The following is a 14,809-nucleotide window of genomic DNA, read 5'->3' on the forward strand; positions in this document are numbered from 1 at the left end:
CAAAATACTAAACCTGCTGTCCCTATTTGAAACAGGAAAATGAAAGGACTCTGGTGTGAGCTCAGAAGGGGAATTGACAGTAATAAGTAAAAGTTAATACTGCAACAAGTTCACCTGACGTGTTAGCATTACAGACAGTGAAAATGTGGGACTGCAACTTGGAAAAGAGTATCCTAAGACGTCTGACTTATAGGAAATCAAATAGTCCCAGGAAAAGGGATAGAAATAAGAACACAAAAAGGAAGGGGGAAGGGAAGAAGCCCAGGAAAGAGTGGTGAGGTGCAGCGCATGCCTTAGCCTGTGAATCAGTGAACAAAGGTCTGCAGTATCAGCACTTCGGGCAGTAAACTGCAGGGCAGAGGAATCAAGTAAGGGTGGAAAAACATCAAGGGAGCAAGCATCGCTGTGCCAGCAAGGCAGTCACCTTGTCATTCAGCTGTTTAGAGCACAAATTCAGGAAAAACAGGTTTTGCATTTCACTGACGACAAGGTAAAAAATAAGCTGGCCCTAGGGGGAAAATAAGTAACTGGAAATAACTGATGGGAATATGTATGAGGACCTAGGACCTCTGAGGATATAATACACATCTAAGCACCAAGCCCAAGGCCTGGGAAGCAGTAGGTACCCAGTGGCAATGGTAACGGGGGAAGACAGTGTGAGTGCATGCGTATATGCACACATAGACAAATTTTCAAATGTGAACCAGGTGTGGAAAGGACAAGGTAGGAATATCATAGCAGCACAAAGCAAGAAACCAATAAATATTAGTTTCCATCCTCCTCATACTCCTTCTCCCCCTACCATCTAGTCTGATTACACCAAATGATACTGATCTCGTCACAGAGATTTAGGTTGATGCAACGATTCGTAAATTTCAAGTGCAATGTGATATTACTATGTTAAATAGTATCATGATAGAAAATAAGTGAAAGTACAGTTGACCCTTTAACACCATGATGATTAGGGGTGCTGACCTCTGCACACAGTCGAAAATCCATGTATAACTTTTGACTCCCCCAAAACTTTACTAACAGCCTACTGTGGATGGGAAACTTACCAATAACAGTCAATTAACACATATCTTGTATGCTGTATGTATTACATACTGTATTCTTACAATAAAGTAAGCTAGAGAAAAGGAAATGTTAATACAAAAATCGTATGGAAGAGAAAATACATATATAATCTTCACTGAAAAAAAAATCCAAGTACAAGTGGACTCACAAAGTTTAAACCCATGTTGTTCAAGAGTCAACTGTATAAGGATGAAACGTTTTCTTTGAAATAGTATAGTCACAATTTCCCTTCATTTTAAAATTTAAAATATATATGTGTGTGTGTGTACATACATATATACACACACACACATATATATATATATATATATATATCTCCACTCTCTCAGAAAGCCACGCCCACAATTGTAATAAAGAAGAACAGAGTTGAACAAAAAAGAGAAAGGAAGCAAAGACAGAAATCATGGAGGCAGGACTCCAATTCTCTCAGACCATCCAACACGGGCAGATGACAATAATAAAGGGACCTACTTTGGTGGTGATCCTATATGTGATGTAAGTCTCCATGGTACAGACGTGCTTCTTGGGATCATCAACTGTGACAAAGAGATCTCTGGTCTCACCATCAATGTCATCATCAAGTTGAAGTCTGTTGAGAAGGGAAGATGAAGAGGCTGGACTTGAAGTGCCTGCTGGCGTACCACCGTTGGGCAAAATGAGATCCTGAAAGAAGGAAAGAATCACTTTAGAAATTAAACAAAAACACACACCTGGAGAATATCAGCAAAAGTAGTTTGTTTAGCCAAACCTAGAAACACCTCTAAATACAAAAATAACTTTCAAAGAATCTGAGCCTCTCCTTACTTAACATTTCTCAAGTGAACAGGTCTTCTATGACCAAGACAAACACACCACGGCCATGCCCTACACCAAATGCATGCTCATTCATCTTCTGGCAAGCACTGGAGGAACCAATAGAAGAAAATAGTTCAGGGACAGAGAGCTTAAGAGCCCCACCACCACCAGGCGTCAAACAGAAAGAACTCGGTGAGCACACCACATATTCTCTTTTCCCCACTTTCTGAAGACAACCACCTGGCCCCAGGTAAACATTAAGGGAGCTGAACCTTCTAAAATACGTTAACACATTTAAAAACGGAATCAACCAACAGAAAGAGACAAGTAAACATTATATGCCTCCTGAAAGAAATTCACAACACCCCTTATAAAGTATGCTTGCCAAAAAATGGAATCTGAGTTCTAAACAAATCTCTAGACACACCACCAATTTATAGGAAATATAGAGAAGTGAGGAAGATAATTAAACAATACTTTGAAGATGCAATCAGCAAAATCCACACTGTGAAAGTAAAGAGAATGAAAGATCCAGTTTTTTCAATAATAAGTTGCAAGGGAAAAAAAAAAAGAGATAGAAGGAACACGTAGAGATGTAAAGAAACTTAAGAGATCTATAAACAATTGCAATGGAACCTGATTAAAACAAAATGTTAAAAGATTTTTGAGACAGTGAGAGAAATTTGAATACTAATCAGTTATTTGATGATATTAAAGAATTATTAAATATGATAATGGAAGTATTAAGATTTTACAGTCTTCATCTTTTAGAAATACATACTAAAATACTGATGGATAAAATAATAGGATGTCTGGTATTTGCTTCAAAATAATTAAGGATGGGTAGGTGGGGATCTAGATGATACAAGATGACCCAAAAGTGGTGATTGTTGAAGTTGGTATTTGCAGGTTCTTACACAATTCTCTCCTCTTTTGTATATGTTGAAAATTTTCGATAATAAAAAAGTTTTAAAGGAGGGGGGTGGGCAAATGCCAGGGAAAAAAGGAAGGGAAAGATTTTAAAACTTATGGACCTCTTTCTCTTTAGGCTTTAGTAGGAGCCACCTGAATAAATTATGTCCCTACAATAGCCAAAAAAGTTGCAAGCTTACAGTTACCTTTTTTTTTGTTTTAAGGTTTGATAACAGAGAACAAAGTCCTGTCTAGCAGTAGATGTGAAAGCCTCTGAATGTTACCTTGGAATCATTAGGAGGCAAACACTAAGGAATATGGCAAGAAAGTCACATGCACTGTACACCTGAAGCTGAATAAGAATGAATGTCAACTACAATCATATATATAGTTATAAGAAGTGGAGTTCAGCATTAGGAATAAAGACAGTGGAAATGTAATGGCTCTGTGCGATGTCAGAGGGGTAGCAGATTGGGGGAGAGGGGTTATCGCTATTTGAAGGATATAAATGATAAATGTCTATTACATTGTTTTGTACAACTGAAACTAATAAAAAAAGAAAAACAGGGAAAAAAAGTGGGGAAAAAAAAAGGAAGTGACATGACACCACGGAAAGGGCCTTGGTCAGGAATGCAGAAAACATTCCTGACCTGTGGGGGTCATCAGATCCCAGGCTGGGGATGGGAAGTGCTTTCCTCTGAATTCTCTGTTCTTGTATGCAGGCCGCATACTCATATGACTGAGCCCCCAGATTAACGTACAGGACGAGAGGTCAACCTAGCAGTCATATCCATGAGCTCTGGCTGATTATGGGACTTCTGTTCAGAGTGCTGGGTGGGACAAGGCAAAGGGAAGCATGGCCTTCAGTGGAGGGCAATGTCACCCAACCCAGTAGGTGACGGAAAATAAACAGAAAAGGCAACTTCCTTTGTCACCCATCTCTACTGACCATAGATCATTTAATCCCATACTTAACAGGCAACACCACAGAGATGTTTTGTAATTATCGAAAGAGTACCATTTTCACAGAAGGTACTCATGGGACTAGAACCCACCTCTACTCCTAATCTGCCCCGGGGCTTGTCAGCTGGGAAGGCGAACTCCTGAGGCTCTTGGGGTGGACATGACTGTTGAATCTAGTTAGCTAGCTACAGCAGCAACCATCTGTTCTGACTGCGTTGTCAGCATACTGACACCACAGGGCACGCGGCGTCCATACCACAGTGTCTGGGGATCTGAGAGAGACATCTTCTCTGAAGCTCTGAGACAGAGAAATTTGTCATCTTCATCATTTCAGTAACTATTTAAATGCTGACCTCGGGCAAGGCACCATGCTTGGCATTTCAGGGGCCCACCCTTGCACTTTATCAACATTAGCACCCTGGGCCTCAGATGGCTCTACAGATGGCTAAACATTGCATAACAGAAAGAATTCAAAATCTTTAGTCAGATAAACCAACATCAGCTCACACAGCAGTTTTCCACAATCTGGACCGATCTCAGCAGCCTCATTTCTCATGGCATCAGTTCCTGAAACCCACCATGCTCTTTCACAACCTAATATTTGTTTGTAAAGCCCCCCTCTTTTTTCATGTAGCGGTCTCCAAGTATCTCACAGGAATCTGTTCAAATGCCCCGCCTCTCAGTAGCCTTCCTCGTTCTACTCACCACTTGGCAGAATTAGTCACTCCCTTGTCAATAATTGGAAGATATTTCCACAGAAACAATTTTCACAGTTTTAATGATTGATTTACATATATAACATCCACAAACAGAGTCCCCAACAACTGTTACTGTGCCTTGTTCACCTATGTGTGTGTGCGTGTGTGTGTGTGCGCGTGCGTGCTGTGTATGTGTAATTATCTATCTGTTCATTTGCAGGTCTCCCAGTGACTCCAGGTCAACTCCCCTAACTAACCTTTGCTCTGGGGACCTCAGCCAAGAGCCTTCCAGGAACAGCCCACACAAAGGTCTGAAATGTCTTGACCAGACAGTGGGATACTAACTGGTTTTCTAATCAGTTAGTAGGGGTGGGGATGGGAAGAGTCAGTCAACCAGATCTTATTGCACACTGCACATTCTTTCCTCTTAGGACTACATGACCAGGGAAAACACTCACATTCTTACTACGAGGATTTCACAGAATACTATTTGAACATACACAAATAGCTGACAAACTACAAATATCTGTAATTTCCTAAAAAGGGATGCTACCAGCTCAGATTTCTACGGTACCTCTGTACACAGTGCTTCCACATTCTTACTTCATTGCACCCCATGTCAGCCTCACGAGGTCAGCAGGACAGTTACTGTCTCCACTGATGAGCAAGCCGACCCAAAAAGGTTAAGGAATGTGTTCAAATGCATCGACACTAGGTGTCGCTATGCTAGTAAGTTGAGCCAGCTTTCTGGTTCCTAGTTCAAGTTTCTTATCAAGCTGAACCCTCTTTGTGTGGCTTTTTCCAACCCAACACAGTCCCTCATCTCCACTCTCTGGCCATACATCCTTTTGGGTAAACATGAAGCTTCTGTTTTTGAAGGCCGTCAAGAAAAGCTAACATTTTCCTTAGGGTCTTAATACAAGTATTTCCCAAATGACTCCCCTCAAGATATGGTCCTCGTGAGAAACAAACACGGAGAGAAAATGTGAAAAATCTTAGGAGGTAACAGCAGAGGGCTAGGAGAACGGAACGACCCAGACTCCTCCGCCCACAGAGTCCTCCAGCAGTGGGTCGGCTATGCAGACACACCAGTGTCTACAGCGGCGACTGGGAGAGAGCAGCACCTTTGTGACCAACGTGAAGTATTGAATCAAGAAGTGAGAGTCCTGGGCACAACACAAAGACCTTCTGTTTCATTTTTGCTACCCTATGGTCAGTCCTCTATACTGCAGCCAAAGAGTTCCTTGAAAAATGTCAATCATTATTAACATTTATTATCATTATTCATTAATCATGATTAACATTATTAACAGAGTTAATAATACTATATTGTGTATTTGAAAGTTGCTAAGAGAACAGATCTTAGAAGTTCTCATCACAAGAAAAAAAATTCTGTAACTGTGACGACGGATGTTAACTAGACTTACTGAGGTGATCATTTCACAAAATACACAAATAGCAAATCATTGTGTTGTACACCTGAAACTAATATAATGTTGTATATCAATTATACCTCATTAAAAATAATTAATTTTTTAAAAAAGAAAACAAATGTTAACCGAAGCATGTCACTCTCCTGCTCATAACTCTCCAAACTCCCTCCCATAACCTGCAAGGGCCAATATGACCTTATCATTCTCTCTGACCTTGTTATAGACATTCTTTCCCTAGATTGTCCTGCTCTAGACACTTGGCTCATTTTGACCTAAGGGCCTTGGTACTTGCGGCTCACTCTACCTGGAACACTCCTCTCCCCTCAGGTTCCCATGTGGCTGGCTCCCATGTTCAAGCAGGCTTCTGCTCAAATGATACCTACTCTCAGAGACCTCCTCAGTCACAAAATCTGAAAATATCCCGGTACCCTCCATCACTTTCCAGCCCCTCACCTGGCTTTGCTTTAGTCACAGTACTTGTCAGTATCTGAAAATTTGTTAGTGATTGACTAATTATCTGACTCCCCGCTAGTCAGTAAATTCCACAAGACCAAAGGCTTTGTCTTGCTCCCTCCTCTATCCTCTGGCACATAGTAGATACTCAGTAAGTATTTGATGAATAAACGAGCCTTAGAAATGACCTCACTCAACCCCTTGCCAATAGAAGACACTTGGTAAATACCTTTGAAAGACAGTGAAACGGAAGCTAGCCTGAACCGACTGCCCAGTTTTGAACCGTAGTTCCACTATTTGCTAGTAGTGTGACTTAAGCAAGTTGACTTTTTTTTTAAACTTTGCTATTTGTTGTGTTGTTGTTGTTGTTGTTTTGTGTGTTTTAATTTTACTGGGTAACAGTGTGTTTTTTCCTAGGACCCATCAGTTCCAAGTCAAGTCATTGTCTTCAATCTAGTTGTGGAGGGCGCAGCTCACTGGCCCATGCGGGAATCGAACCAGCAACCCTGTTGTCAAGAGCACTGCTCCAGCCGAGCTAACTAGCGGCCCCTTAAGCAAGTTTCTTAATCTCTCTAGGCCACAGTTTCATCATTTATAAAATGGGTATCATGGGATTGAGTTTGTTAGTATATGAAAGCAACTGGAATAGTGCCTGGAACATGGTATGTGCTACATCACTGTTAACATACTACAAAAAATATGAAGTCCACTTGTCTACAAGTATTCTTGCCTCCCCATATAGACGATGGGGCTGGGTGCACAATAAACGCTTACTAAATGCTGCTGAAAATAAAAACTGTATTGACAGTCATAGTTGGTACCTCAAATACACTTTCCTTAATGATTTCACTGTAGCAATAGATCTACAGGAGCCCTTATGAAAGTTACAACTACATAGTTGATAAGTAAATGAAAATTCCTCCTTGCTCCAAAATATCAATTCTCACCATGTAGGTTTCAGTTATAAGAGAATTTCTTCTCCCCCTCTGCCCCTTTTACCTAGGAAACGAAATACATGCCTAGGCTGCTTCAGAAATCCCTCTGGTTCAGAGAATTTCAGTTACAAGATCCACCATTGTGGTTAGCCAGCCACGAGAGAGATTATTAAATTAACATAAATCACTGGCAAAATTCTATATTATATTAAACATACAGGAAAGTGGTGTACATTAGGAGCCAACATGGATTTAATAAATACAAGTCATGCTTCATGACTAATTTCTCTTTTTGATACTATTAGAGGAATGCGGGTGATGGAGTTTCAGAAGAGCCTGACAAAGCCTCTGAGGGTATCCTTACAGTTCAGGGGAGAACGGGGCTCTTTGAATACACAGACTGCACCTGACTTATCCTCCTTTCCCTCCCACCTGCTCCACCCCCCACAGGAGATGCTTGAAGAATGAATGCGTCCAAACTGAACACAACACTCTTGATTGTTGACTTTGTTGTAAAGTTAAATTTAAGCCCACGTTGGAGAATAAATTCAAAGGGATATTTCCCAAAATGTTCTGTTCAAAGATGTTCATAGCAGTGCAAAGAACACAGAGTGAACCCTGGAAAAATCCCAAAGGTTCAATTAAACTTTGTAAATTTAACTTGACAACAAACACAGGAAATGGTTGTATTTACCAATAAGAATGGTACACACTCATTTTAAAATGATAAATCTAGACTTTTAGATAAACTCAGTGAACTGAACACAAACAAGCCTTTGCTTTCTTCCTCTTTCAACCCTCAAGATATTAACAACTTGGAGAATGGGAGAGAAAGGGGGGGGGGGAGGCAGGGAGAGAAACAGTGACTTTGGAATCATACCAGGAAGCCGGGAAAGGGTGCCATCCAAATGCAAAACTCTCTAAGATTTTCCAGTGTGTATAACTGGGACACAACTGAGAAAAGAACTAAGAGGTATCTTTAACCCATGTCACTGAGGTTACTTAAGATACCTAAGAAATAGGAAATGTCCTGAACTCCCCACATACACTCTGATTTGTCTAGGAGGCCTGGGGGAGTGCAAGGGTCAATAGCGGGACAAAGGGAGGCCACCAGAGTGTCTGGCTGCGTCAGCGAGGGGAAGTCACGCACAGGCAGATACCCCATGAGAGGACTACCAGCAGAGGAAGGCCTGCCCACACACCTGTATCTCGCCATGGGAGGGAGCGATGCAAGAGGAAAGTCAGAGGAACATGAAGGCAACTGGGCCAGCTGCCCTGGGTCCACAAAGCACAAAGCAGGCAGGCCTGCAAATTCTGAAGGAGTGGTCTCTACAGAGATGAGGAGAGCACCTAAGACGAGAAGGAAGCCAGGCTACACTCGTCCAGACAGAGAGAGGAAGCAGACCAAGTTTCCCTGACCGACTGACTGCCCAGGACCCTGGCTGGCTTTCTTATCTGACTCCTTTCCCCACTGACAGATCGATCACTCAACTGATCTGTCAACTGACGACTCAGCTCAACCTAAGACCCCAGAAAGACAAGCCTAACGTCAGGTAGAAACAGAGGGAGTCCAATCATTCACTTGTTCTGATGGGAGGCAGACAGCAGACCTGCATTACCTTATCAGACATAAGAAAACTGAAAAACACATCCGAGCTATATTAACGTATCATTCAGACCCAAGAAAACCTAAATATGAAGAAAGAAGCACAGTCCTCAAGAGCAGATAAATATATCCATTTGAAAACATTTATCCCACAAAACCACACGTTAGGCTACATCCTCTTTGTGCTTCCATTTAAAAAACAAGGGGAAGAGAGAATAAAAACATTAAAGCACAAATTGCAAACAGAAGAGAAAGAGTAAAGGCTATGAACAAAACCCAAATTGTATTCTTCTAAGAGATGAATTAGATAAACTAAACTTAGGAAGCCTGATCAACACAGAAAGGGGGTAGGGGAGGGCAGGCAATAACTATTTAAATCTTACCTCTGTATATGATCATAAATTATAAAAATGTTCTATGAATAACTATGCCAATAAAATTGGAAGTCTATATGAGTAGATAGCTTAGTAGGAAAATATGTGGCGAAAGTGAAATTGAGAGAGAAAACCTAAACAAATAAATAACCACAGAACTGTTATCAGAGAACTTTTACTAAACAGGTAAGCTAAGCCCCAATGGTTTTACAGCTGAATTCTAATGAACCTCAAGGAGCAAGTCCTGTTTTACTCAGTCTAAGACACAGATTTTTAAAAAATGGAAAAACCTTTCAAATAATTTTATGAAGGTTACCTATATCTATTAGGCCAAAAAAGGAAGTTAGATATGTGTAAACATTGTCAATAAAGTAACGGCATATGGTATATTAGAAGAATTTTTAAAAAGAAGAACATACCAGGTTTAAGCCAAATGTATTTCAGGAAATCAAGAATGATTTAACATTAAGAAATTTACTAATGCAACGTATTACATTCCCTGATGACATAATCACTGATGAATACAATCATGCCCACAATTACCAAAATGCTTATTGGTATTTCTTCATTAGTTGAATATTAAACTATTTCAATATCAATGACTTCATTAAAATCTCTAAGTAAAATTAAGTAATAAAAGTTCCTAAATATATTAAAGAGTGTATATCAGAAAACACCAGCCATGAACCTTGAAAATATTACTCTTAAGTGAAAGAAACCAGACAAGAAAAGACATGCGTATGATTCCATTGATATGAAATGTGCTGAACAGGCCAATCCAGAGAGACAGAAAACAGATTTGGGGCTGCCAGAGGCTGGCAGGAAGGCAGAATGGGAATGAATGCTTACGGGGTATGGCGTTTCTTTTCCAGGTGACAAAAGTATTCTGGAATTAGACAGTAACGATGGTTGCACAATGCTGTGAATATACTAAAAACCACTCAATTGTATACTTTAAAATAGTGAATTTTAGGGTATGTTAAGTAAAATCTCAATACGAATTTTTTTAAAGCACAAACAATGTGTAACCCTGGAGGTATGTCTACTAAATTCAGAAACAAGACTCTGATACCTAACATCACCCCACTATTCAGTTGTTCTGGAGACTCTAATGCAATGATGCACGCTAGCGCTCCATGCACCGAAGTACTGAAGGGTACTTGAAAACAGGCAACGATTCACCGCACCATTCCCTGGCAAGAGGTCGGCTTCCCCCAAAATTAACGTAAAAATGGAATACACATAACAGGGAGAAAATGTATTTAAAGCATTTTAAAACGATAAATTGGAATGGATGTATTTACTAAATAATGTTCAGCAACGAAAGGAGAGGACACAAACTATATGGTAGATTATATCATCGTTTGCAGCTATTAACTCCCTTCCTTTGAGAGGATTATACATTCTCACTATTGCCAAGTGACTACCCACGGGAGGACATATCCGCACCCCACTGACTTTCGCTTGGCTACACGACTTGCACTGGCCAAGGGCACGGAAGCGAATGTGACATAGACCAGATGGGAGCAGACACTTTAAGAGCCATTGCGTGTTCCCACCGGCTCTCTTGTTCTCTCTCCTCTGCCTTGAAACTAGCATGTCCCAAACAGGGGCTGCTCCTTCAGAATGGAAGGGAGACTTGGGACAAAGAGTCACAGCAAATGACACAGACACCGACACACAGCGTGGCTTAGAAATTAATGATTGCAGCAAACCTTTTAATTTTTGGAGTTGTTTATTATCACAGTAAGACTGACTAATACATACAGCTATTAAATTCTCTATACAGTTAGTTTTTAAATCTAAATAGGAAATACCTGATATAAACAGTAAGTAATTTTAAGATGTGGGGATTTATCTTTTGTTTGTTGGTTGGGTTTCTGTAGAATAATTCAAACACATCTGAATATCCTAAGTTTTGGGACTTATTAGTAGGAAGTTCACTCCCCCTTCTTCCCCACCCCACCCTGGAATCCCTAGCTCAAAATATTCTCCGAAACCTCTGAGGACACTTGCACGAGCATTTCCAAGTTCCCAAGGCCGACCAGTCTGTGGTTTCCGGCATCTTCCCTGAAGAGTTATATTTTCCTTCTTTGGATTCTGTACCATTTCTCATGAGGTAAAAAAGGCTCTTCTTCTTTAGGCATGGTTTAAGAGACCACCTGTTTCAAAGCTTAATTGAAGGTTAATAAAGTTGTTTACAACTGAAAATGCTTCCCTACCTCTTCTACTAGTAAACCTGCCATTCAAGTAAAACCCAACCGCAGGCCTGATGTAAAAAACAGTATCTCCAACAAGATCACAAATGATGTCAAAATGAAAGAGTGCGAGTCCACATTCCTTGGCTAACTGTCCAATGTCTGTTCCGAGCTTTTTCTAAGAATCGCCAGACTAGCAATCGCTTCTCCAGACATTCCTGTGATTCCTGGGAGCAAAGGTTTTTCCCCGCTCTCAGCTGAATTTAAACATGAGCCCTTTCCATTCCTTCTACGGAGGACCGACTATTTCAAGTACATATTAAACAGTCCAAATGCAATGGAGGGTTACCAAACAAAATAGGATATGACACCTGTGTTTAAATAATTCAGTCTAGCTGGACGTATGGACATGAAAACCTCTAACTATGACGGAACACAATACGGCTTATAATAGAGCTCCATGCAAAATGCAGGCGGCGAGCAAAGGATGCTGGGGCAACTTGAGAAGGAGTACATTTGCCACATGGAAAACAAGTCTGGGGGACAGCATGGCATGGACATTCCAGGCTGAGAAATCACTGCCACTGAAGGAGGAGCGGTATTTCCAAAAGCTTGTCCCTGAATGATAACTAAGACCCACAACACGAAGGTCTTGCCTCTATTGCTGATCACATACGTGCATGCCGTCAGGGGTACCCCAAAGCCCAAGCAGACAGCTTTCTAAAAAGATGAATTAAACTTCCCCCAAAAGCCCATATCCAAAGAGAATGTGACTCTTCCTAAACCTTGCTGTCTTTTCTGCCCATCTTGACGTGTTGTCAGGATCCTGCAACTGAAAATCCATAAAGCTACATAAGGCATTCATTCTTCCACTGACAGTTCTGCACCAAATCACTCAAGGATTTGGGGCCCAGTAGCCTTCAGACATCATCCGAGTTGTCATGTTACATGTAAGAGGCTTAGAAGTGGCAGGCATGAGGTCACTCAAGTGGTATGTGAGGAACCCAGGTCTTTGGTCTGTCATCTGGGGCTGTGTTATACCACGACCCAGACACATTCCTTGAATCTTAAATAGGAAGAGAGTGACATAGACAAGCAGATAAAGAGCTCTAAAAGGCCAACTGAGAAAAATTATATTGTGAGTGGAAATCAACAGACGATAAATGATGCTTCATAAAGACTATGAAATTAACCTACTGTAGAGACTCATTGTAAGGTTCTCATTTCTATGCTCTTCCTACCCTGTCCTACTCTATCCACTCTATTCTTTAACAGAAGAGTCAAGGAAGGAATGCCTGGGCTTGGAGTCCAAATGACTGGCCTTGATCCTGGTTTTGCTCCTCGCCGGTCCTGGGGTAAGGTACTCAAACTCTCTTTCTCCATCCATGACACGGTGGGTGTAAGGATTAAAGAAAACACAATGTGCCTAGCACAATACCTTAATAAATGTCAGTTTTTTCCCACCCTTCACCCCATACCAACCGCTTAACTGTGCCATTTGTTCATCTTACAAAACTGTTTACATGTTTTTACGCTGCCATCTGACACAGGCTGAAATATATGGAACACACTCAGTGTTTGATGAAACAAGTCAGATACCTACGGAAAGTTAAAGGAAAAGATCTGTCTTGGTGTTCAGGACACAGGCCTAGACAAAACAACATACTATAGAGAGCTGACTGTGTACTAGGTGATCAAATACCTGTTGATGAATCATCACCCCAGAGCAAACCTTTTCAAAAACAAAAACCACTCAGGTGAGGAACAGAACAGGGCAGGACTCGACAACCAACAGCTAGTGCCAAGTGGTTACTGTTAATTCCACACTTACAGCCCACACATCTCAGCTGTGCTTCAAAAAAAGCCTTGCACATTTAGCAAGACTAAAAGTGTCCCTGCCTCAGAGATTACCTAAAGCTCACCATTCCTCTGCAACAGGGCCTCTTTCCCTGGCATCCATAGGAACCCCACACCAAAATTATGTGCCAAGTTTTGCATGTGCATGTGTGAATTTGAATCTCCCGTCAGAGAGAGCCTATCACTTTTAGAGTCCTAAAAATACCCGTGGGGGAATAAAGTTAGGCACTGCAGATTCTAAACTAGCTCTCTAAACTAAAAAGAGGAAACCAAAGTACATTTCAATTTCCAATTTCCATGAGCTACCCAAATTCAAATTGACCTCTAGAGTACTCTCATATTCAATCATGTGTGACACATATACCCTACCTTTAGGGGTGGGATGTCCTTAAACCCTCACCCCAAACCTAAAACTAAGAGATGAGATGAGAATTTGTTAAATTAGAAGGAAATATGTGACTCTATTCAACTAGCTCACTCTTGAAAACAATTTCACTTCATTTTTTTCTCCTACAGGATGCATAGGCTTCTCCCAATACTAGTTTTGTGGCAGCAAATACTGTTGTACTGATTCAGGAATCTGCACCTTACCACAAAGATGCTTTTCGGTTAGACTCTTCAAAGCCTGAGACACAGTATGCCTCATGGCATCCTTTTTTGAAGCCAGAATCTAACCTGCTTCCTACCTAAAAGTGCAGACGGATTGCCAGGCTTTAAATACATCTGGCTACCTGTCTGCTCCAGATGTAATTCCCACGTTCCTACTAACATGACTCAGACTGGATGTGGGGCAGTCCTTTTTATTTCCATGGTTAACTGATTCATTGGAAAAGAAAGAAGCACTTAAAAACCAAGAGTCTGACCACAGTCTAAACAGTCAAGAGCAAAAGGAAAAGCAGGAATGGGACAGTCTAGAGCCACACTGCTCCAAGAGTTTCAACACTGATTAGAGATTCACAACTAAGTAAACAGACAAGGAAAGAAGGAAAAAGAAAGGAAGGAAGGAAGGACACGAAAGAAAAAGACCTTAAACTTAATACTAATCGGTCTGGCCGTCTCACATGAGCTTCAGAGGCAGAAACAAGCCCTTTGAATAATGGCAAGTGGAAAAATTTCAGATGAGGTACAGATGGCAGATGGGCTGAAACAGGTGAAGTAAGTCAAAGAGTGAATGAGGGAAAAAAATCTTATTTGCCTATAACCTATAGATATAAAACAAAGGTGAAAATGAGAGAGCTCCCACATGTTGGTGCAGCAGAGGCTATGGGGTACCGTCTACACTGGGTGGGGGTAGGGTGGAGGTTTGTTTTGACGCCAATTTACAAAAGATCAGTAAATATCAAGGATTTCTCATGATGCTTTTATTTACACTTCACATATGACAGAGAAAAATGCCAACTGTCCAAAGTGAAAAATATTATTTTTTAGTTAAGGTTGTTGTGGGGGGAGGAGGTGCTAATAGATTAAGGGAGAGCTAACTTCCCTCAAAGCCAATCTTAGGTATGGCT

At 40.9% G+C, this 14,809-nt stretch overlaps 1 protein-coding gene across 5 annotated transcripts in view; it reads right to left on the minus strand.

The window, feature by feature from the left end:
- Positions 1–14,809, minus strand: part of SNX30 (sorting nexin family member 30) — a 115,377-nt gene that overhangs the window by 55,968 nt on the left and 44,600 nt on the right. For all 5 annotated transcript variants that reach the window (XM_074330844.2, XM_019749541.3, XM_019749538.3 and 2 more), the window contains exon 2: positions 1,549–1,740. In XM_074330844.2, the coding sequence (XP_074186945.2) occupies positions 1,549–1,584 (36 nt within the window). In that variant the 5' untranslated portion in view covers positions 1,585–1,740. The remainder of the gene's footprint in view (positions 1–1,548; positions 1,741–14,809) is intronic.

This window comes from Rhinolophus sinicus, chromosome 16 (genome assembly GCF_057876585.1).
Source record: "Rhinolophus sinicus isolate RSI-liver-muscle chromosome 16, RSI-T2T, whole genome shotgun sequence".
Taxonomy (NCBI): Eukaryota; Metazoa; Chordata; class Mammalia; order Chiroptera; family Rhinolophidae; genus Rhinolophus; species Rhinolophus sinicus.